The sequence below is a fragment of the Gigantopelta aegis genome, chromosome 3 (genome assembly GCF_016097555.1).
Source record: "Gigantopelta aegis isolate Gae_Host chromosome 3, Gae_host_genome, whole genome shotgun sequence".
In the NCBI taxonomy this organism is placed as follows: domain Eukaryota; kingdom Metazoa; phylum Mollusca; class Gastropoda; order Neomphalida; family Peltospiridae; genus Gigantopelta; species Gigantopelta aegis.
In genome coordinates, this window is record NC_054701.1 from 95079911 (window position 1) to 95105004 (window position 25094).

The following is a 25094-nucleotide window of genomic DNA, read 5'->3' on the forward strand; positions in this document are numbered from 1 at the left end:
TCAAGCCCAGTCCATAAATGTGATAGGCACTCTCAAGGTATTATCTACCTTCAACAACAAATATATATATATATTTATATGTATACGACTGATCAAAGACAAAATATATGGGCATGGCGTGGGCACGCAGTCGTCAAGCTAAGAGTGACGACCAGCAGCTTGCCTTGAAGTCAGGCACAGAGAACGTGGACGCCAGTTACCGCGGCAACCACGCCATGCAACCCGTATCAGAGAAACACATTTCATACATTGTGTCTGGTAGTGTTTATTTACAACATGTCTGTACAAAAAGGATGTCATCAGATTATGATAATTAATTCAGCATTGCAGAGATGTAAGAGTGTTGTTACTCGTAACCAGTGTTCTGGTTCTGATGGCCGGGACAACTTCTCCTGTAAACCAAAACTGTTCCTAACACCTGAATGTGTGGGTATGTGTCTCACTTATTACCCAGGATTCCTCATGATCACAAACAATTTTAGCAATCAGTATTTCAGGCCAATTATACCTAGCAAGATGGAGCATATCCTAAAATATGAAAAAAATACCCTTTTTCAGTTTCAAAGAGAACTTTTTAATGTAAAAGTGTTGCTATAAAAAAATACTTTTAATGTAAAAGTGTCCATTTTACTTTACAAATACCCCTTTTGTATAGCTGCATTGGCAACCACTGTACAAATCTGCAATGTCCCTATTGTTAATTTTTTTTTTTATATTTCCTAGCGGTGTTCAACACCATGCAAAGTGACATGCTTTTGTCACCAAAGACTCAGTTTGTCGCATGTCAGCTACACTAATCGTTTTACCATTCCCTAATTAATTAGCCTGAGACTCCAAGTGATTTTAAAATGTTTTAAAATAATATTAATAAAATTATGTGTAAAGCCAAATGTAAGTGTAAAAACATAGGTCGAAATGTTGAATAAGATTTATAAAAATGTATAAAACAAGTGGTCGACAAGGTAAAAGATAAGGCTGATGAATAGTTGGTAAAATTACAAATTGACAAGTCCAATGCGAGGAACTAGTGATACCAGACAAGCGTTCAACTATCAGGAGAAGTCCTGCCCACGAGAGACACAACGCAGATTAGAGTAACAAGCAAATGACTTCATCAAAAATATACAAAACTCATAACTAAGATCAATCAAAAAGCGTCAACACTTTCAATGTCAACATGGTGTTCTTCAAACGCGAGCCCTATAGGAACGGGGTGTAGGGGGGTGGGGGTGCTTGATGAAGGTTGTGAGGAGGGTAGATCACTATACTAGTTTGTTTTAAAATACTGTTCACGTTCCTTCTGCTTTCTACATAACATTGTGTATACATGCCATACAAGCGGCCAAAGGTGATTTCCACGCATGATTTTGGAACGAGGAAGTATTTTATTTGGGTTACAAAATGGTTAGTGTAATCAATTTGGAGGTTTAAACCATCTTGACTTGTAAAAACTATACAATTCTTCAAAGATAGGGGGGTAGGGGATAATTTCAGACAGCTGAACCAAACAAATTGGCCAATCAAGAACCAAGCACATTAAACAATACAACTGTTCGCTTTTTGTCCAAGGGCACCCAATTGTTTTGTAAATAAAAGCTAACAATTGTGATATATCATGTGAAATAAAGCCGTGAAAAACACTAGATTGTCAGTAAGAACAGTCTCCACTCTTTACCTGCAGGTCTGTCTTATTTCTAAACACTACTAGTGTTAATTCAGGAGATAAACAAATTTATTCAACGTTTACAACATGATTTAATGTTTACAACTTCATTTTATGTACAACTGAAGACAAAACAGCCTTTCTATACAATTCTTTTTGTTAAAACAACAATATACTTTATATACAACATCTAAGTTCTGTACAATAAGAAAAAAAGAAAAAAAACTACACCTGTACAAAGTTCCACTTTGTTCTTTTCTGTGTAGAAAATGAACATCATTAATGTACAGAGATGCTGACACCTGGTGAAATACAACACTGTTCACCTCAGTCTACTGCCAGTTTGTATCTGTCTCACACAGTGTCTCAGAGTGTCTCATAGCATCTCATCAGTCTACAGCCGCTAGAACCAGACCACGTGGCAGGTTACATCACTGCAACCACATCACTGTAACCATTAGTAACGTTTGGTGAGACTTGGGAACTAAGCACTAATGATGCTGATGTTTAAGGGGTCAGACATGTAACCACTATAACCATGATTCTAATATCTAGGTGGTCAGGCATGTAACCACAAACACCAACCCCCCCCCCCCCCCCCCCCCCCCCCCCCCCCCCCCCCCCCCACACACACACACACACATGATTCTGTTTGGTTTTGGTCATCATGTAACCAGTACACCTGCAATTAATGTTTTTTGTTTTTGATAACCACCATAAAACCAATTCTATATTTTCTTTTCTGGCTACAATGTAACCAACAGATCCCTGATTCTACGTTATTTGGCAGTTTGTACATCAGGTGTCATCAGCACTATATTAAAACAGCATCACAATGAAATCTCCCATGGTGAAAAAAGAAACACCCGAGTTTATTTATACAGCAAGCCATCATGAGCTCAACTTGCCATCATGGGAGTACTGTAGATTTCAGTTGTCTGGCTAACACCTGCCAAATTCTGATAACACACCGTCAAGTCTGTGGGCAATATGACAATTCTTAAGGTAATGAAGAGACAGGATGCTTGAATTCATAACAGTCAACAACTAATGCTAGAGTTCATGATCGTCAATAACTAATGTTAATATATTCATGACATTCTCAGACTGTGGGAAATAGTCACTATATGTTTAAGTTCATGATATTTTGGGTATGACTGGAACCATCAGTAAGAATGCTGGAATTCACTACAATCATTACCTAACACTGGTCAACTGTCAGAGTCAGGAACTAAATGCTTGATTATAAGTTCATGAACTTCTTGCCTTGACTGGAACAGTCAGTAAGAAATGCTTGAATTCATGACACTCTCTCGACTGGAAGAGCAGCCGTCAGGACATACGAGATGAGTTAAAAATGCACGGATTACATTGAGCAGAATGTTCAGTTTATGCCATTTAACACCAGTCCCTGATACACTCACACATACACGCGCGTCATGTGAGCGAGCCCGTGGCGACATGCTGGTTACCGTGGCAGCCCCCCGGTGGTCTAGGCCTTGTCGAAGACCTCCTTGTGGAGTGAGGGGAACTCCTTGTCGTACTTGTCGGGGTCCATCATCTTGATGTTGTTGATGGCCATCGAGTGCTGCATGTTGATCTCGTGGAACAGAGGCCGCAGGTTGAACAGCGTCCGGAACTTGACGTCCGGGTCTGGAAGTAAACACGCAACACTCAGCATATTCATCAACACACAACACTCAGCTGTCATCAACACACAACACTCAGCTGTCATCAACACAACACTCATCATAGTAAGTGCCTCACAATCAACACACAACCTTTAACTTTTTAAGAGTAGTATTTAAGCATTTCAAAACAAATGACCACACCCCCATGTTACAGTTATATTAATTGATTCATTGATGATTTTTGTATGCACACAAAATAAATGACCAAAGCATGTACATGAATATATCCCGACGTCCAAACACACCTTTACAAGGCTTCAAATTATATTATATAAAAACCAACAAAACGGATGGTGGGATATAAAAGTATCATGAAGTTCAACATCTAAACTTCACATTGCACTTCGTAATACATGCAGTGTTTGTAAAGTGCTTTCTAAATTAGTTCTTTTAAGTTAGCAACAATATTTATCAAATTATTCACATTTTCTGTGTGTAAAGTTTGTTTTGGATGTCAGTATAAATGTAGAATCGTCGGAACCTACCTGCGTGATGTTTTGTCAGTTCAATATACAAGGCTTGTTGAAACAACGCCTGGATTTTAGTGATAGCTTTCATGTTCTTCAAACCTGTCCGCTCTGCAACACAAACAGATTAAAGGTTAACTTTCTAAAAACGTTTTCCTCAGTTGTAGTCAAATATCAGATGACATAACATGCTTTTATTTCCAATAAAGACTATTTCAATTTCATAAAAATTATTGAACATCCTGCATCAAAATTGCATCAAAACCCTGCATCAGATGTAGGGAAACATTTTGTTTTAAAGGCATACTGTCATGGATTTAAGGACCTTGTTTCTCTAAAAATGGATAATAAATAAAAATTACATTAATTGTTGGAAACCAAATCTATTTTTGTCAACCCTCTCGGCAATTTTAGTTTTTGAATTATGGACCATTTCCATAATTCAATTATTTTTACAAAATACCTTTAATAAATGGAGTATGGTGGTTATTAAAGAAGGTTGAATAAAGTACATTTAGGGACAAATCAAATTATTTTTGTTCAGGTAATACTTTGTTAGACCATTAAATAGGTCAGTGGTCTGTGACAATATGCCTTTAAAAAATTTAATTAACGATATTTCTAGTCAATTGAAAATTGATTAGCAACTACTGTTTAATGTTTTAAAATGGTGTAGTGATCTCTGAAACCGACGTGATACTGAAGAAGACTTCCCCTGGAACTATGTGGGTTCACCCCTTAGAATGCCCAAACATTTCACAACATGTTTTCAGTGAGTGAAGAATATTATGAAGTTTAACCACTCCCAACATCTATTAAAACTTTCTTATCTTTTCATCAACTTCAAACTAAAGGGCCAAATATCTTTGTTACCAAGACGTACAAGAAGCCTAGAAAACCCTATGGTGACAGATTTAGTAATACGTTACCTGGACACATGATGAGAACTGTGGTAAAGAGCCCAATCTCTCCATCGGTTAACCTCAGTGGGTTGAACAAACTAGCTACTTTGAAGAATTCTTGGAAAAAGTTTCCCATTGGCATGGCAAGAATTACTTGTCTGAAAAAAGAAGAAGACATTTTGTCATGTAAATACACATTAAAAACTATTATTACCAAGATTCTAAAAAAAAATTTCTTCTTAATTTTCTTTCATCAAAATATTCTTTGAATTATTTTCCCCTTTTACTGGTTCTTAACCCTAACCCTAACCCTTTCTTAACACCATAAAATTAAATATTATGAATATTCCAGAATAAATTGATGTGACGGGCAGTGTGTGTTAAATATCTCACAATTACCTACAACATCTCATTGTGGATGAGGGGTGGAAGGTGTGAAAAAGGTTATTACCTGAGACATCTCATTGTGAGTGGGGGTGGTGGATGGAGGGTGTTATTACCTGGGACATCTCATTTTGTGTGAGGGGTCGAGCATCTCCCCCGTGTCTGGGTCGACTAACATGAGGAAGCGAGTCAAAAGGACTTCAAACGACCCCGACTTTATCAGCTTTATCTGATCTTCCTGCTCAATCTCGGAAAATCCTGGAAAAGAAATATAGTTTTATACATCAGTTATATGTAGTATAATGCAAGAAAGCATCAGTGTTTAGTAAATACAAACAATTATGAAACAGAATAAAATTCAGCAAACACATATACTGTTATTTCCAGTCATATCTTCCCCAAACCTGTATCTCTTCACCTCTCTGTTACCTCCATATCTCTCTAAATGTCTCTATGTGTGTGTGAGTCTGTTTCTGTCTCCCTCCCCCTCCCTTTTTTTCTCTCCCTCTCTCTGTCTCTGTCTCTCTCTCTCCCTCCCTCTCTCCCTCCCTCTCTCCCTCCCTCCCTCCCTCCCTCCCTATCTCTCTCTCTCTCTATGATAGTTACCTGGAAGTTTCTTACAGAACTGCACCACCTTGGTGATTTCAGGCACCATGTTACTGAGGAACTGTTTCCACATCGAGTCTGCCGTCAGACTCAGCTTGCTGAAATCAGGCTGTAAACAAAATACAATACAATACAATACAATACAATACAATACAATTCACTAAGGTACAATATAGTACCTATGATATGGTGCAGTACAGTACAGTAATGTGTGAATTAAATACACAATCATGATTTAAACTAGCTGTAGTCCACATACTTCAAGCTGGCAAATATATTTGATAATTTATTTAACAATTATATTTGATAATTTATTTAACAATATTTGACAAATTATTTAACAATTTATTTAACAATTATATTTCACAATTTATTTAACAATTATATTTCACAATACATTTTGATCATTTTCTTGATTAGAAAGAAAGAAAGAAATGTTTTATTTAACGACGCACTCAACACATTTTATTTACGGTTATATGGCGTCAGACATATGGTTAAGGACCACACAGATTCTAAGAGGAAACCCGCTGTCGCCACTACATGGGCTACTCTTCCGATTAGCAGCAAGGGATCTTTTATTTGCGCTTCCCACAGGCAGGATAGCACAAACCATGGCCTTTGTTGAACCAGTTATGGATCACTGGTCGGTGCAAGTGGTTTACACCTACCCATTGAGCCTTGCGGAACACTCACTCAGGGTTTGGAGTCGGTATCTGGATTAAAAATCCCATGCCTCGACTGGGATCCGAATCCAGTACCTACCAGCCTGTAGACCAATGGCCTGCCACGACGCCACCGAGGCCGGTCATTCTTGATTAGAAAGCCACAAAATGTGAAGATTATGTAACAGACAGATCTAACAGACAGATCTAACAGACAGATCTAACAGTCAGAAAGTCAGATGTCACGAACACCCTACTACCACTAACCATGAGGTCATTTTCGATCATGTAGTCGACGTTCTTGTTGGCAGCGGCGACGTTGGCGTAGGTGTTGAGGCAGGTGGCCATGTGTGCGCCGATGACGGTCTCGGTGACCTGCACCAGGAGCTGGCTCCTCATGGTGGCGGGGACCTGCTTCACCTCCTGGAGGAGCCGCTCCGTGTCCTGCACGTTGGCGTTGCTGTCCTGCGGTGGGGACGCGTTTGCGCACGGGGCAAACGAGGTCGGCGGCTCGGACTTGATGGTGACATTCTCCGTCGAGATGTACGGCATACCGTTAGTCTGCTGCTGGTTCATATTCATCATGGCAGGACCTGCATGGACACAAGCAACCGATTACTGCCACTGTGCTTAGTTCATTAATAATCTCAATTAACTAGCTCTTAATTAGCTCAAAGATAAACAATAAAAGTGCCTACACCCCTTTACCAAAAAATTCATCTCATAAAGATACAACAAACTTGCTTATCCCCCCTTTATTTAGCTCTTATACAAACAAGATTTCTTACTCACCCATCTTCCCCTTTTATTTATCTCATCTAGAACCAACCAATTTCACTACTTTTCCCCTATTTACCTCACAGACTGAGAAACCAAAAAAACATAGTTACTTCCCCTTAGTTAGCTCATGAAGAAAGACTCTTTCTTACTCCCTACCCTACTTATTTAGCTCAAAGAGAAACATGCTTTCCTATCTTCACCGTACAGCTTTCCTACATGTATCTCATCCTTTCATCAATGTAATGTGACAAAATACTGTAGATAAGAAAGGAGACCCATGTTTAGACACTCACTGTTCATGTTTGGGGGCATCATCATGGCGGTGTTGTTGTAGGTGGGCGTGGCGCCCAGCATGGCGGCGTTGTCGACGGGGTAGTTGTTGTTCATCTGCTGTGAGACGTCCTGCTGGGGAGACTGGCTCTTACTGCTTGCTGGGCTGCTCATACTCGAGTAGCCAGACTCGTTACCAATAGCAACACCTACAGAGAGACAACATTTGTTACCAATAGAAACACCTACAGAGAGACAACACTCATTACCAATAGCAACACCTACAGAGACAACACTTGTTACCAATAGCAACACCTACAGAGAGACAACACTTGTTACCAATAGCAACACCTACAGAGAGACAACACTTGTTTCCAATAGCAACACCTACAGAGGCAACATTTGTTACCAATAGCAACACCTACAGAGAGACAACACTCGTTACCAATCGCAACACCTACAGAGACAAAACACTCATTACCAATAGCAACACCTACAGACGGACAACACTCGTTTCCAATAGCAACACCTACAGAACATTTTGATCAGTATTGCATCACGATTCATTACGAAAGTTTCAGAGATTGCTACACAATTTTAAAACATTAAACAGTAGTTGCTAATCAATTATCAACTGACTAGAAATATCGCTAATCAAGATTTTGAATAAAAAATGTTTGCTGACAACTACAAGAGATAGACTCGTTACCAACAGCAACACCTATAAAGAAATACTCTCGTTACCTAGAAAAATGGATTGTTATCATATTTTTAAGTTAAATCTCAGTTTTATTGAACCTCGACCAAACTTAACCTATGTTCCATCCGAGATAGTCACATTTCAGGCCTCAAGAAACTGCTTCAATAGGACTGTTACTTCAAGAAACTTTATAACAACAATAAATTGATTTTGCAGTTTTATTAGGCATATCCGATTCTTCATTTGTGTAATACTGAACGATAAGCCTGACACTTATAAACCTTTTAGAGTCTAGACTCAAAACTCTAACAGAGCCTGAGACTTTAACGTCATGGCAACGCCATACAAATGATATGCATTTGATATTATTAGAGATTTAAGTAAACTCTAAACATTTATTAGTATGGGTCGAATTCTAGCAATGTGTCTTAATTTTTCAGTTTGAATAAAGTAAAAGCTGAGGTTAATGAAAGCCCATAGATTATGTAAATCTCTGGTGTAGTCTCTAAGCAAATGTTCCAGTTGTAAAGTCCTATGATATAATTAAGTCTATATTCTATAGAGATTATTTACATTTTTTCTGAGACAGATGGTATGATTAAATCTGTATTGCACGTACCTGACCAAACATATTCTGAGACAGATGGTATGATTAAATCTGTATTGCACGTACCTGGACCAAACATATTCAGACACAGATGGTATGATTAAATCTGTATTGCACGTACCTGGACCAAACATATTCTGAGACAGATGGTATGATTAAATCTGTATTGCACGTACCTGGACCAAACATATTCTGAGACAGATGGTATGATTAAATCTGTATTGCACGTACCTGGACCAAACATATTCAGACACAGATGGTATGATTAAATCTGTATTGCACGTACCTGGACCAAACATATTCAGACACAGATGGTATGATTAAATCTGTATTGCACGTACCTGACCAAACATATTCTGAGACAGATGGTATGATTAAATCTGTATTGCACGTACCTGGACCAAACATATTCAGACACAGATGGTATGATTAAATCTGTATTGCACGTACCTGACCAAACATATTCTGAGACAGATGGTATGATTAAATCTGTATTGCACGTACCTGGACCAAACATATTCAGACACAGATGGTATGATTAAATCTGTATTGCACGTACCTGACCAAACATATTCTGACACAGATGGTATGATTAAATCTGTATTGCACGTACCTGACCAAACATATTCTGAGACAGATGGTATGATTAAATCTGTATTGCACGTACCTGGACCAAACATATTCTGAGACAGATGGCATGATTAAATCTGTATTGCACGTACCTGGACCAAACATATTCTGGTTTGTGAAGTCTGACTGCAGGCCAGGCGTGTGGCCGGGGCCGGCGGAGGTCTTGGCGTGTTCGCGGAAACTCGCCTGGGCCGCGGACAGGAAGGCCTGCATCAGTTCTGACTTGAACGTGCCGTTCGCCTGCAGCAGTTTCTGAAGCTCGGCCATTCTCAGACGGTAGAGTTCGGCGGGAGACGGGTACGGTGCTATCGGGAGGTTCGAGCGGGATCGCGAGCTTTCTCCACCCACTTCTTTTAGACGCTTTGGTCTCCGGCCGAGTCTGGATGCTGCAACAACAATTAAAGAGAGTTAGAAATCTGGTCTGAAGTCTCAGTGATACGGAGCTTGTTGGACATGATGCATGGAGTCTAGTTTCATCTTCCAACCAGTATCTGATCACGGGTACTTCATAAGGCTGTGGTATGTACTGTGCTGTCTATGGGAAAGTACATATAAATGACCCCTTGTTTCGTGTAACCTACATGTATGTGACAGCAGTGGGTCTCTATCTGTCTCCCTCCCTCCATCTCTCTCTCTTCCTCTCTGTCTCTATCTCTCCCACTATCACCCCCACTCTCTCTCTCTCTCCTCTCTCTCTCTCTCCTCTCTCTCTCTCTCTCCTCTCTCTCTCTTTCTCTCTCTCTCCCTCTCTGCCTCTATCTCCCCTACTCTCTACCTCTCTTGAGAGATAAAATAACTAATACAAGACTTCAATCACAAAGAAAAATTTGTTCTCAAGACTTGGGTGATTTAAAATTGAAAAACATATTTTACTCTGCTGTGAAAAATGAATCGAATGACAGTAAAAAGTTTAGGTGGCACATGCACTTGTAGCTAGTAAGTTAAATTCTTACAAGAGTGGGTTATTTGCAGAATGCAGATATCTTTATTTTTATCTCCTGACAGAATATTGTATATATTAACAGATTCACGCTGAATCAGCTTCAAATTGAGCTGACAGGTCGGTCAGACTAGAATCAAACCAATGAACACATCGGCAATATCACAGGGAGTCGTAGCATCCTCTTATTTCTTCAAACATACCCTCAATCGCCTTAAGAAAATACTGTGCATAAAGACCCACCCAATACCACTCCCACCCCCCACCACTACCCCCTCCCCCAACATACAGACAGACACAGCTGCAGTGTCACAGACACCACAAAGGAGAAATATAAACTACATGTACAAACTGAATAACAAGTCTCACCTATTCAACTACTTTAACTCAAGTGGAAAATTATATTTGCTGCAAGTTGTCGCAAGCACACAGAGAACAGGTTAATAGCTGAGATGTGTTTCTTTACAATTACCACAGAGTACAACAACCCACCCATACTAGATAGTGCAGTTAAATCTGTAACCAGAACAAATAAAATGATAGCTTAAATAATGTGCATTATTCTAGTAAAATCAGCTTACAGCAGGAAACACAAATAGTAGCAAATTCTTCAACTAGTAAAATAAGCTGACAACTAAGACATACTGCTATAAGTATAAAATCAACATAAGCATTTCATATCTGACAGTACAAATACTACCACACTATAATTCTAGTAAAATTATCTATCAATGTAGAATTAGTACTATACTGGAAAGTAAAATCAGTTGATAGTACAAATATAGTACTACACTGTGTAACTCTAGTAAAATCAGCACTACAGTTAGTAAAATCAGCTGATAGTAATAGACGTAATACTACAGTTAGTAAAATCAGCTGATCTGCAGGCGTGGTGCCAGCTGGCCGGCCAGCGGGCCCAGACATAAATCAATGTCTTACCTTGAGGTGAAGTTGGTGATGACGAGTACCGGCAAATATCTACAACACAGCTTTATAATGCCGGGCTGGCTCGAGCCATTCACCTCACGGGAGGCACAGCTAGTCTAGCTCCACGCTGGCTAAGCACACACACACCACACAACACACCCCTCACGTCATACAGCACCCCTAAACACCACACGGGACACCAGACAGTGGTTAACATACCCGATCCCACACAGTCATCTTATAGATACCTGTCTGTATCAATAGCTCACTCACCCCGCAACAACCCTAAACCCCTCTTTACGTACCCTGTGAAGAAAATCAATTTAAACTCCTGGCTAACATACATTAACTTATTTTTGCGCAATCTATGTGCCCCTTATACAATTTCTCGCTGGTTTGGTTGGCTAACAAATTTCTTAAGAATCATGTCCATATTATGTGACAGAAATTTCCGCAAAACAAATTGTTCCTTACTGAAGTGTTAAAAAGGTGAAATGATAATGTGGTTATTACTTGATGAATTCTTAACCTATTTCTATTTATCAGACCGACTTATATATTAAAAAGATAATGTGAATAAAATACAACCACCACTAGTCAATGTTCCTTACCTTTATAGCCACGAACACAACAGTAAAAGATATAATCCTTGTAACAGTTAATCTGTTTTCTTACTGTTAGTCAAACATAACACAAGTATCACCTGTTAACGGGATATATAGCCAAGGATTTTTTTGTAAAAATCTGCATGCTAAAATACTCAGAGGGTACCGAAAATGTATCTTCAAAATTACACAGTGACATGTTAAGAGAAAAGTAAAAAGTCTGGTTAAATGTTCCTGTATGCTTTACAAAAAGCCCGTGACAGGTGTCACTGAAGCGGGAGCCAGTAACTACACACAGGCATTTCTCCAGCATATTTCACCAGAGTCCCATGTTTGGTGGGAGTGTGGAAGTTAGTGTTGTTAAATCCTAAATGAGACATTTATTTTCAGGTCACTGAATTATGCAGTACACCACCGTTAAATTAATTTATTACAACAGACATAATTACTGGGAATATATATACTGGGAATTTTGAGCATAGAAATTGGGAATTTTCAGTGCCACTTTCTTTAGAGAAGGGACCCATGTTCAGAACCACAGGAGATGTAGACAAATCCCTGATGCAGCAGCTGTTGTCAAACGTGAGGTGAATGCTTTTCCATGATCAGGCAACCCGTGTAGAGGAAATCGGCTTACATTTTCACAACAGCAGCAAGCATTCTTTTATCTAAACTGGACCAGAAAGGACAGCACATACGACAGCCTTTGATATACTAGTTGTAGGGTACTGAGGCAAACCCACTGAGATAATGGGTCCACTGACGGGATTCGATCCTCAATACTGACTATGCCTACTCTAATCAATTCACTGTATTCATTTGTTACAAATGGGATTCGATCCTGAATACTGACTAAGCCTACACTAATCAATTCACTGTATTCATTTGTTACAAATGGGATTCGATCCTGAATACTGACTAAGCCTACACTAATCAATTCACTGTATTCATTTGTTACAAATGGGATTCGATCCTGAATACTGACTAAGCCTACACTAATCAATTCACTGTATTCATTTGTTACAAATGGGATTCGATCCTGAATACTGACTAAGCCTACACTAATAAATTCACTGTATTCATTTGTTACAAATGGGATTTTTCGGGACATTCAAACTTTGAAGGGCATGGAGGGTGTGTGTACGCCCATGCTACACAAACATGTATACATGGCAATAATGACTGGAATATTTCCTACACTATATTACATCTGTTTAATGCTACACAAACATGTATACATGGCAATAATGACTGGAATATTTCCTACACTATATTAGATCTGTTTAATGCTACACAAACATGTATACATGGCAATAATGACTGGAATATTTCCTACACTATATTACATCTGTTTAATGCTACACAAACATGTATACATGGCAATAATGACTGGAATATTTCCTACGCTATATTACATATGTTTAATGCTACACTAACATGTATACATGGCAATAATGACTGGAATATTTCCTACAATACTGAGTTTGCTTATTTCTACCTATCAGTATATTAGAAAGAAAGAAAAAAGACCGAAATGTTTTATTTAACGACGCACTCAACACATTTTATTTACTGTTATATGGCGTCAGACTTATGGTTAAGGACCACACAGATTTTGAGAGGAAACCCGCTGTCGCCACTACATGGGCTACTCTTTTCGATTAGCAGCAAGGGATCTTTTATTTGTGCTTCCCACAGGCAGGACAGCACAAATCATGGCCTTTGTTGAACCAGTTATGGATCACTGGTCAATGCTAGTGGTTTACACCTACCCACTGAGCCTTGCGGAGCACTCACTCAGGGTTTGGAGTCGGTATCTGGATTAAAAATCCCATGCCTCGACTGGGATCCGAACCCAGTACCTACCAGCCTGTAGACGATGGCCTACCACGACGCCACCGAGGCCAGTCAGTATATTAGAGGTTGTGTTTTGTTGTTTGTTTTCGGTTAAATTCTTCACTACTTGTTTCATCTAACCGTGTTTTCTGTGTTTTGATAAAAACAGATGAAGTTACAAGTCTGTCTATTTAACCCAGTTTCACACTCTATTTCTGGTGGTACTGGGCAGCAGAGGGGAGTGTGTGTGTGGGTATGGGGGGTTTACAATTCAGGAAAAACATTGCCATGAATAGTTACAAAAATAGTTAACATAACTGGGGTATTCGGAAGCGAAGAATAGACAAGTTTGATACTGATTAGCGAGGGTCTACAGGGGTGGGTTCTACTTACTAACACACCACTTACATGTAGATACTCCACTTTACTGTAAATTAACACCATCGTCTATATGTTATAATCACCAAGTTTAAAATGAAAAGTTTGTTTTAAGTACAACACTAGATCATATTGAGTTAATTAATTGGTTATTGGATGTCAAACATCTGATCATTCTGACACAATGTTCAGACGAAATTTGCTACATTTTTCAATTAATAGGGGATCTAGTTGATGCACTTTTCAATAGTAGGACAGCACATACCACATACTGAGTTATTGCCTGTATGATGTTCTCTTAAGATTAGTTTAATTATAAATGTATTAATAGTAAAAACAAAGCAATTAAAAAAAACAGTGTACATCAGTTTCAGAAAATAAACATTTAAGATGGTTATTTCTCCCATCCCTAGCCGTGTAAGACAGACCCATTCCAAGACGTCAGACCATGTGGAATAAATATGTCTTATATGGGCTATGTCGTCATAGAATTTAACATGGGGAGTATTACGGTGATATATGACGTCATATCAATGTGAGTTGGTTAGTTTTAGATTGATATTTTGTTATTAAAACCTTCATTATAAAAGCTATCTTGTTAATTTGTAGTGTTACAATTTTATTTAACTCATGAAACAGACACGGCAAATATGATAGTGTAGTTTATTTAAAATAAAACGGTCAAATAAAGAAGCTACTTTTTCAGCCATCTTTGTTTCTTCATGTAAAATAATGGTTTATTTATCGAATGGATGGGAAAAAAAAGACTCCCATCATATGCGGTCATGTGGGATTAAAAAAAAAGAGTACACCCTCGGTGGTGGAAATATCCACCCTGGGACTCTGCAAGCCACATCCTGGGTAGAAATGTCCACCACCTCTGGTATACTTTTTCTATGCCACATGACGGCATATGATGGAGTCTATTAGTCTCCCACCCCTTGTTTTATACTGATGTCACCTAGCCCTTGTTTTATACTGATGTCACCTAGCCCTTGTTTTATACTGATGTCACCTAGCCCTTGTTTTATACTGATGTCACCTAGCCCTTGTTTTATACTGATGTCACCTACACCTTGTTTTATACTGATGTCACCTACACCTTGTTTTATACTGATGTCACCTACCCCTTGTTTTATACTGATGTCACCTAACCATAAGTTATACTGATGTCACCTACACCTTGTTTACACTGTCACCTACATGTAGCCCTTGTTTTATACTGATGTCACCTGCCCTTGTTTTATACTGATGTCACCTACCCTTTAGTTATACTGTCACCTATCCTTTAGTTATACTGATGTCACCTACACCTTGTTTTATACTGATGTCACCTACACCTTGTTTTATACTGATGTCACCTACCCCTTGTTTTATACTGATGTCACCTAACCATAAGTTATACTGATGTCACCTACACCTTGTTTACACTGTCACCTACATGTAGCCCTTGTTCTATACTGATGTCACCTGCCCTTGTTTTATACTGATGTCACCTACCCTTTAGTTATACTGTCACCTATCCTTTAGTTATACTGATGTCACCTACCCGTTCGTTATACTGATGTCACCTACCCTTTTATACTGATATCACCTACCCTTTAGTTATACTGATGTCACCTACCCTTTAGTTATACTGATGTCACCTACCCCTTAGTTATACTGATGTCACCTACCCCTTAGTTATACTGATGTCATCTACTGTTTACACTGTCACCTACCCGTTTTACACTCATGTCACCAACCCTTTGCTTTCATATTGATGTCATCTACCCTTTGATGTCACCTAGCCTACTGCTTATTTTCTACTGATGTCACCTATCCCTGGTTTTAAACTTATGTCCCTAGTTTTACATGTAGTCCTCATCCCTACTTTCATAGTGTATCTGTGTTTATAAAACTAGTCTTCCAGTGTGTGTGGAGTTACTGTTTTAGTGATGCCTGCCCGCTGTATCAGTACACAACAATACGTGCACGGTCAATACTGGAGTTGATCTGTCCATGTTTGATGTGTGTTCACTTATCGCTTTCTCTGGTATTTCTGCCCATTCAGCCACGTCGAGCTAGGCCAGGCCGGGCCTCAGCGGTGTTGTTTCAAAATGTCGGTGTTGGCCACGACTCAGACACATGTTAGCCTTGAAGGGCGGGCCCACGTTCTACCGGCTTCTGAACTCCAGCTAACCTCAGCACCCTTTCTCAGCCCTCTGGTTGGCTGGAAATGGGGTCAGCCGCGAGCGGATTGGTTCACATTTGGGTTATCCCAACACAGGAACTGCTGTGAACAGCTGATCTTAGATACTGTCTGACAGCTGCAAAACAGCTGATTGAGCGTACCTGTCAATTTCTTTATTCACATTTTTTCTTCTTATGTAATTAGATCATGTAATACCCATGGAATTTATTCTTTAAGGTGGGGCAGGGTAGGGTGGGGTAAAGTGTTTTGAGTGGGGTGGGGTGAGGGTGTTTTGGGTGGGATTTTGTGGGGTGAGAAGGGTATAATGGTAATTCATCTGTATATATCTTTAGGGTGGGGCAGTGGTGTTTTGTGGTTTGAGAAGGGTATAAATTATAATGGTAATTCATCTGTAGATACCTTTAGGGTGGGTCAGTGGTGTTTTGGGTGGGGTTTTGTGGCGTGAGAAGGGTATAATGGTAATTCATCTGTAGATACCTTTAGGGTGGGTCAGTCGTGTTTTGGGTGGGGTTTTGTGGTTTGAGAAGGGTATAATGGTAATTCATCTGTATATATCTTTAGGGTGGGGCAGTGGTGTTTTGGGTGGGGTTTTGTGGTTTGAGAAGGGTATAATGATAATTCATCTGTATATATCTTTAGGGTGGGGCAGTGGTGTTTTGGGTGGGGTTTTGTGGTTTGAGAAGGGTATAATGGTAATTCATCTGTATATATCTTTAAGGTGGGTCAGTGGTGTTTTGGGTGGGGTTTTGTGGCGTGAGAAGGGTATAATGGTAATTCATCTGTATATATCTTTAGTTAGTAATTTGTAACTAGCATCACTGTTCACATTGTTGAACAGTTATGATTTTTTATTTGTTTATTCAAACTATGTTATTCACGGTTTTATTTCTCAAATTCGACTTGATGCCCATGGCTTATTTTATAGAGTAATACAATGCATGTACTTGTATTTATTCAAATTATCTATTTTACATTATGAAATGTAATAGGGGAGGGAAAAGGTTACATATCTTTTCAAAACATATCTTGATATTATCATAAAATGGGAATTGTTTACATTCAGACTGGGAATTTTTGTACTCCAAAACTGGGAATAAAAACCCGACATCGACTTTGTTGAATGGAGGGAATGGTGCCTATTATTAGCAGTCTATAAACAGGTGATAACACCCTGACACTACTCCAGTAGGGTGGGCTTTATGGGGCTGGGTAGGTGAGGAGGCTATTTGGTAAATGTAGGATGGTATATCTACTGACATCGACTTTGTTGAATGGAGGGAATGGTGCCTATTATCAGTCTATAAACAGGTAATAACACCCTGACACTACTCCAGTAGGGTGGGCTTTATGGGGCTGGGTAGGTGAGGAGGCTATTTGGTAAATGTAGGATGGTATATCTACTGACATAGACTTTGGGGAATGGAGGGAATGGTGCCTATTATCAGAGTCTATAAACAGGTGGTAACACCCTGACACTACTCCAGTAGGGTGGGCTTTATGGGGCTGGGTAGGTGAGGAGGCTATTTGGTAAATGTTGGATGGTATATCTACTGACATAGACTTTGGGGAATGGAGGGAATGGTGCCTATTATCAGAGTCTATAAACAGGTGATAACACCCTGACACTACTCCAGTAGGGTGTGCTTTATGGGGCTGGGTAGGTGAGGAGGCTATTTGGTAAATGTAGGATGGTATATCTACTGACATAGACTTTGGGGAATGGAGGGAATGGTGCCTATTATCAGAGTCTATAAACAGGTGATAACACCCTGACACTACTCCAGTAGGGTGGGCTTTATGGGGCTGGGTAGGTGAGGAGGCTATTTGGTAAATGTAGGATGGTATATCTACTGACATCGACTTTGTTGTATGGAGGGAATGGTGCCTATTATCAGAGTCTATAAACAGGTGATAACACCCTGACACTACTCCAGTAGGGTGTGCTTTATGGGGCTGGGTAGGTGAGGAGGCTATTTGGTAAATGTAGGATGGTATATCTACTGACATCGACTTTGTTGAATGGAGGGAATGGTGCCTATTATCAGTCTATAAACAGGTGATAACACCCTGACACTACTCCAGTAGGGTGGGCTTTATGGGGCTGGGTAGGTGAGGAGGCTATTTGGTAAATGTAGGATGGTATATCTACTGACATAGACTTTGGGGAATGGACGGAATGGTGCCTATTATCAGAGTCTATAAACAGGTGATAACACCCTGACACTACTCCAGTAGGGTGGGCTTTATGGGGCTGGGTAGGTGAGGAGGCTATTTGGTAAATGTTGGATGGTATATCTACTGACATAGACTTTGGGGAATGGAGGGAATGGTGCCTATTATCAGAGTCTATAAACAGGTGATAACACCCTGACACTACTCCAGTATAGGGTGTGCTTTATGGGGCTGGGTAGGTGAGGAGGCTATTTGGTAAATGTAGGATGGTATATCTACTGACATAGACTTTGGGGAATGGAGGGAATGGTGCCTATTATCAGTCTATAAACAGGTGATAACACCCTGACACTACTCCAGTAGGGTGGACTTTATGGGGCTGGGTAGGTGAGGAGGCTATTTGGTAAATGTAGGATGGTATATCTACTAACATAGACTTTGGGGAATGGAGGGAATGGTGCCTATTATCAGAGTCTATAAACAGGTGATAACACCCTGACACTACTCCAGTAGGGTGGGCTTTATGGGGCTGGGTAGGTGAGGAGGCTATTTGGTAAATGTAGGATGGTATATCTACTGACATCGACTTTGTTGTATGGAGGGAATGGTGCCTATTATCAGAGTCTATAAACAGGTGATAACACCCTGACACTACTCCAGTAGGGTGTGCTTTATGGGGCTGGGTAGGTGAGGAGGCTATTTGGTAAATGTAGGATGGTATATCTACTGACATAGACTTTGGGGAATGGAGGGAATGGTGCCTATTATCAGAGTCTATAAACAGGTGATAACACCCTGACACTACTCCAGTAGGGTGGGCTTTATGGGGCTGGGTAGGTGAGGAGGCTATTTGGTAAATGTTGGATGGTATATCTACCGACATCGACTTTGGGGAATGGAGGGAATGGTGCCTATTATCAGAGTCTATAAACAGGTGATAACACCCTGACACTACTCATGTAGGATGGTATAACTGAAATGGCGGGACGTAGCCCAGTGGTAAAGCATTCGCTTGATGCACGATTAGTCTAAGATCGATCCCCGTCGGTGGACCCATTGGGCTATTTCTTGTTCCAGCCAGTACTCCACAACTGGTGTAACAAAGGCCGTGGTATGTGTTATCCTGTCTGTGGGATGGTGCATATAAAAGATCCCTTGCTGCTAATTGAAAAGAATATCCCATGAAGTGGCAACAGCGGATTTCCTTTCTCAATATCTGTGTGGTCCTTAACCATATGTGCAACACCATAACCGTAAATTAAATGTGTCGAGTGCATCGTTAAATAAAACATTTCCTTTGTTTGTATAACTGAAAGCATAAAAAGGTAGCAGTGACAACAGTCAACGCTGAATATCGCTGTCTACTGCTTACTAATTAACATATATTATAAGGCAGAATTTACAAAGCCTGTTTTTGACTTACACGCGTGTAACTACATACATCTACAATACTTGAACACCTGTTTATGTCGTACACGCGTGTAACTACATACATCTACAATACTTGAACACCTGTTTATGTCGTACACGCGTGTAACTACATACATCTACAATACTTGAACACCTGTTTATGTATTACACACATGTAACTACATACATCTACAATACTTGAACACCTGTTTATGTATTACACGCGTGTAACTACATACATCTACAATACTTGAACACCTGTTTATGTCGTACACGCGTGTAACTACATACATCTACAATACTTGAACACCTGTTTATGTATTACACACGTGTAACTACATACATCTACAATACTTGAACACCTGTTTATGTATTACACACGTGTAACTACATACATCTACAATACTTGAACACCTGTTTATGTCGTACACGCGTGTAACTACATACATCTACAATACTTGAACACCTGTTTATGTCGTACACGCGTGTAACTACATACATCTACAATACTTGAACACCTGTTTATGTCGTACACGCGTGTAACTACATACATCTACAATACTTGAACACCTGTTTATGTCGTACACGGGTGTAACTACATACATCTACAATACTTGAACACCTGTTTATGTATTACACACATGTAACTACATACATCTACAATGCTTGAACACCTGTTTATGTATTACACACATGTAACTACATACATCTACAATACTTGAACACCTGTTTATGTATTACACACATGTAACTACATACATCTACAATACTTGAACACCTGTTTATGTATTACACACATGTAACTACATACATCTACAATACTTGAACACCTGTTTATGTATTACACACATGTAACTACATACATCTACAATACTTGAACACCTGTTTATGTCGTACACATGTGTAACTACATACATCTACAATACTTGAACACCTGTTTATGTATTACACACATGTAACTACATACATCTACAATACTTGAACACCTGTTTATGTCGTACACGCGTGTAACTACATACATCAACAATACTTGAACACCTGTTTATGTATTACACACATGTAACTACATACATCTACAATACTTGAACACCTGTTTATGTCGTACACGCGTGTAACTACATACATCAACAATACTTGAACACTACTTGAACACCTTTTATGTATTACACATGTAACTACATACATCTACAATACTTGAACACCTGTTTATGTATTACACACGTGTAACTACATACATCTACAATACTTGAACACCTGTTTATGTATTACACACGTGTAACTACATACATCTACAATACTTGAACACCTGTTTATGTATTACACATGTAACTACATACATCTACAATACTTGAACACCTGTTTATGTATTACACACGTGTAACTACATACATCTACAATGCTTGAACACCTGTTTATGTATTACACACGTGTAACTACATACATATACAATGCTTGAACACCTGTTTATGTATTACACACGTGTAACTACATACATCTACAATACTTGAACACCTGTTTATGTATTACACACATGTAACTACATACATCTACAATACTTGAACACCTGTTTATGTATTACACATGTAACTACATACATCTACAATACTTGAACACCTGTTTATGTATTACACACGTGTAACTACATACATCTACAATACTTGAACACCTGTTTATGTATTACACACGTGTAACTACATACATCTACAATACTTGAACACCTGTTTATGTATTACACATGTAACTACATACATCTACAATACTTGAACACCTGTTTATGTATTACACACGTGTAACTACATACATCTACAATACTTGAACACCTGTTTATGTATTACACACGTGTAACTACATACATCTACAATACTTGAACACCTGTTTATGTATTACACACGTGTAACTACATACATATACAATGCTTGAACACCTGTTTATGTATTACACACGTGTAACTACATACATCTACAATACTTGAACACCTGTTTATGTATTACACACATGTAACTACATACATCTACAATACTTGAACACCTGTTTATGTCGTACACATGTGTAACTACATACATCTACAATACTTGAACACCTGTTTATGTATTACACACATGTAACTACATACATCTACAATACTTGAACACCTGTTTATGTCGTACACGCGTGTAACTACATACATCAACAATACTTGAACACCTGTTTATGTATTACACACATGTAACTACATACATCTACAATACTTGAACACCTGTTTATGTCGTACACGCGTGTAACTACATACATCAACAATACTTGAACACTACTTGAACACCTGTTTATGTATTACACATGTAACTACATACATCTACAATACTTGAACACCTGTTTATGTATTACACACGTGTAACTACATACATCTACAATACTTGAACACCTGTTTATGTATTACACACGTGTAACTACATACATCTACAATACTTGAACACCTGTTTATGTATTACACATGTAACTACATACATCTACAATACTTGAACACCTGTTTATGTATTACACACGTGTAACTACATACATCTACAATGCTTGAACACCTGTTTATGTATTACACACGTGTAACTACATACATATACAATGCTTGAACACCTGTTTATGTATTACACACGTGTAACTACATACATCTACAATACTTGAACACCTGTTTATGTATTACACACATGTAACTACATACATCTACAATACTTGAACACCTGTTTATGTATTACACATGTAACTACATACATCTACAATACTTGAACACCTGTTTATGTATTACACACGTGTAACTACATACATCTACAATACTTGAACACCTGTTTATGTATTACACACGTGTAACTACATACATCTACAATACTTGAACACCTGTTTATGTATTACACATGTAACTACATACATCTACAATACTTGAACACCTGTTTATGTATTACACACGTGTAACTACATACATCTACAATGCTTGAACACCTGTTTATGTATTACACACGTGTAACTACATACATCTACAATGCTTGAACACCTGTTTATGTATTACACACGTGTAACTACATACATATACAATGCTTGAACACCTGTTTATGTATTACACACGTGTAACTACATACATCTACAATACTTGAACACCTGTTTATGTATTACACACGTGTAACTACATACATCTACAATACTTGAACACCTGCATTTAAGAAAAACAGGCTTTGTAAATTTGGAATCAACATCATAAATAATGTTAAACATAAGAAGCTCAATTTACAAAGTTTGTTTCTGACTTAAACATGTGTAACTACATGCATCTACAATGCTTAAACACATGCATTTAAGAAAAAACAGGCTTCGTAAATCCGGCCCAAAATGTATTAGAAACACTATAGTCCCATCCCATCATTCTATAGAAATGTTTTTTATAAATAATTTCAGTTTGGTTTGACGTAAGAAGAAAAGTAAAAGTATTTTGGAAATAACAAAATATACAATTTTTGTGTGTAATTTACAAATAAATCAGCTCAGAAATAAATAACTTGTGGTAAATTTCATAGTATGAAAAAATGCGTTCCGTGTCGGACGGACTATAGTGTTGTGTGAAGTCCATGCACATGACAGTTGGGTTACTGCTATACATTCTGGTTCCCACAAGTCTTATATACCACTTACGGTACAGGGGTACTGGAGACAATTCAACAAAACATCGTAACTTTGTTTATCATTACACATCACACCTGCGATATATTTATATGTTCTGGAATATATCTTACGTAGAAAATTATACCATCATAAAAGACTGGTCACAGTAGAGATGAAAAACAAGAGAGTTATTTCAAAATTTAGTATTTCTAATGTTCGCACTTATAGAACAAGTTTTCCAGTCTGAGATTTACGTTTACAGGTAAACCTTAAGTTTACGATGTTTTGTGAAACTGGTCCCTGGTTAGAATGGGAAAATAAGCCAATGAAATCATTATGTAAAACTTATCACATGACTTATTACGTCTAGCCCCTCAAACCTCATCTAAATCATTATGTAAAACTTATCACATGACTTATTACGTCTAGCCCCTCAAACCTCATCTAAATCATTATGTAAAACTTATCACATGACTTATTATCTCTAGCCCCTCAAACCTCATCTAAATCATTATGTAAAACTTATCACATGACTTATTACGTCTAGCCCCTCAAACCTCATCTAAATCATTATGTAAAACTTATCACATGACTTATTACGTCTAGCCCCTCAAACCTCATCTAAATCATTATGTAAGACTTATCACATGACTTATTACGTCTAGCCCCTCAAACCTCATCTAAATCATTATGTAAAACTTATCACATGACTTATTACGTCTAGCCCCTCAAACCTCATCTAAATCATTATGTAAGACTTATCACATGACTTATTATCTCTAGCCCCTCAAACCTCATCTAAATCATTATGTAAAACTTATCACATGACTTATTACGTCTAGCCCCTCAAACCTCATCTAAATCATTATGTAAGACTTATCACATGACTTATTACGTCTAGCCCCTCAAACCTCATCTAAATCATTATGTAAGACTTATCACATGACTTATTACGTCTAGCCCCTCAAACCTCATCTAAATCATTATGTAAGACTTATCACATGACTTATTACGTCTAGCCCCTCAAACCTCATCTAAATCATTATGTAAGACTTATCACATGACTTATTACGTCTAGCCCCTCAAACCTCATCTAAATCATTATGTAAAACTTATCACATGACTTATTACGTCTAGCCCCTCAAACCTCATCTAAATCATTATGTAAAACTTATCACATGACTTATTACGTCTAGCCCCTCAAACCTCATCTAAATCATTATGTAAAACTTATCACATGACTTATTACGTCTAGCCCCTCAAACCTCATCTAAATCATTATGTAAAACTTATCACATGACTTATTACGTCTAGCCCCTCAAACCTCATCTAAATCATTATGTAAAACTTATCACATGACTTATTACGTCTAACCCCTCAAACCTCATCTAAATCATTATGTAAAACTTATCACATGACTTATTACGTCTAGCCCCTCAAACCTCATCTAAATCATTATGTAAAACTTATCACATGACTTATTACGTCTAGCCCCTCAAACCTCATCTAAATCATTATGTAAAACTTATCACATGACTTATTACCTCTAGCCCCTCAAACCTCATCTAAATCATTATGTAAAACTTATCACATGACTTATTACGTCTAGCCCCTCAAACCTCATCTAAATCATTATGTAAAACTTA

General features: G+C 38.4%; 1 protein-coding gene across 6 annotated transcripts in view; it reads right to left on the reverse strand.

The window, feature by feature from the left end:
• Positions 1–249: 249 nt before the first annotated feature.
• Positions 250–25094, reverse strand: part of LOC121369391 (probable nuclear hormone receptor HR3) — a 200866-nt gene continuing 176021 nt past the window's right edge. For all 6 annotated transcript variants that reach the window (XM_041494462.1, XM_041494461.1, XM_041494464.1 and 3 more), the window contains 8 exons: positions 9458–9751; positions 7452–7637; positions 6646–6971; positions 5714–5822; positions 5224–5365; positions 4751–4881; positions 3840–3932; positions 250–3316 (listed from right to left, as the gene is read on the reverse strand). In XM_041494462.1, coding sequence (XP_041350396.1) covers positions 3156–3316; positions 3840–3932; positions 4751–4881; positions 5224–5365; positions 5714–5822; positions 6646–6971; positions 7452–7637; positions 9458–9751 — 1442 coding nt within the window. In that variant the 3' untranslated portion in view covers positions 250–3155. The remainder of the gene's footprint in view (positions 3317–3839; positions 3933–4750; positions 4882–5223; positions 5366–5713; positions 5823–6645; positions 6972–7451; positions 7638–9457; positions 9752–25094) is intronic.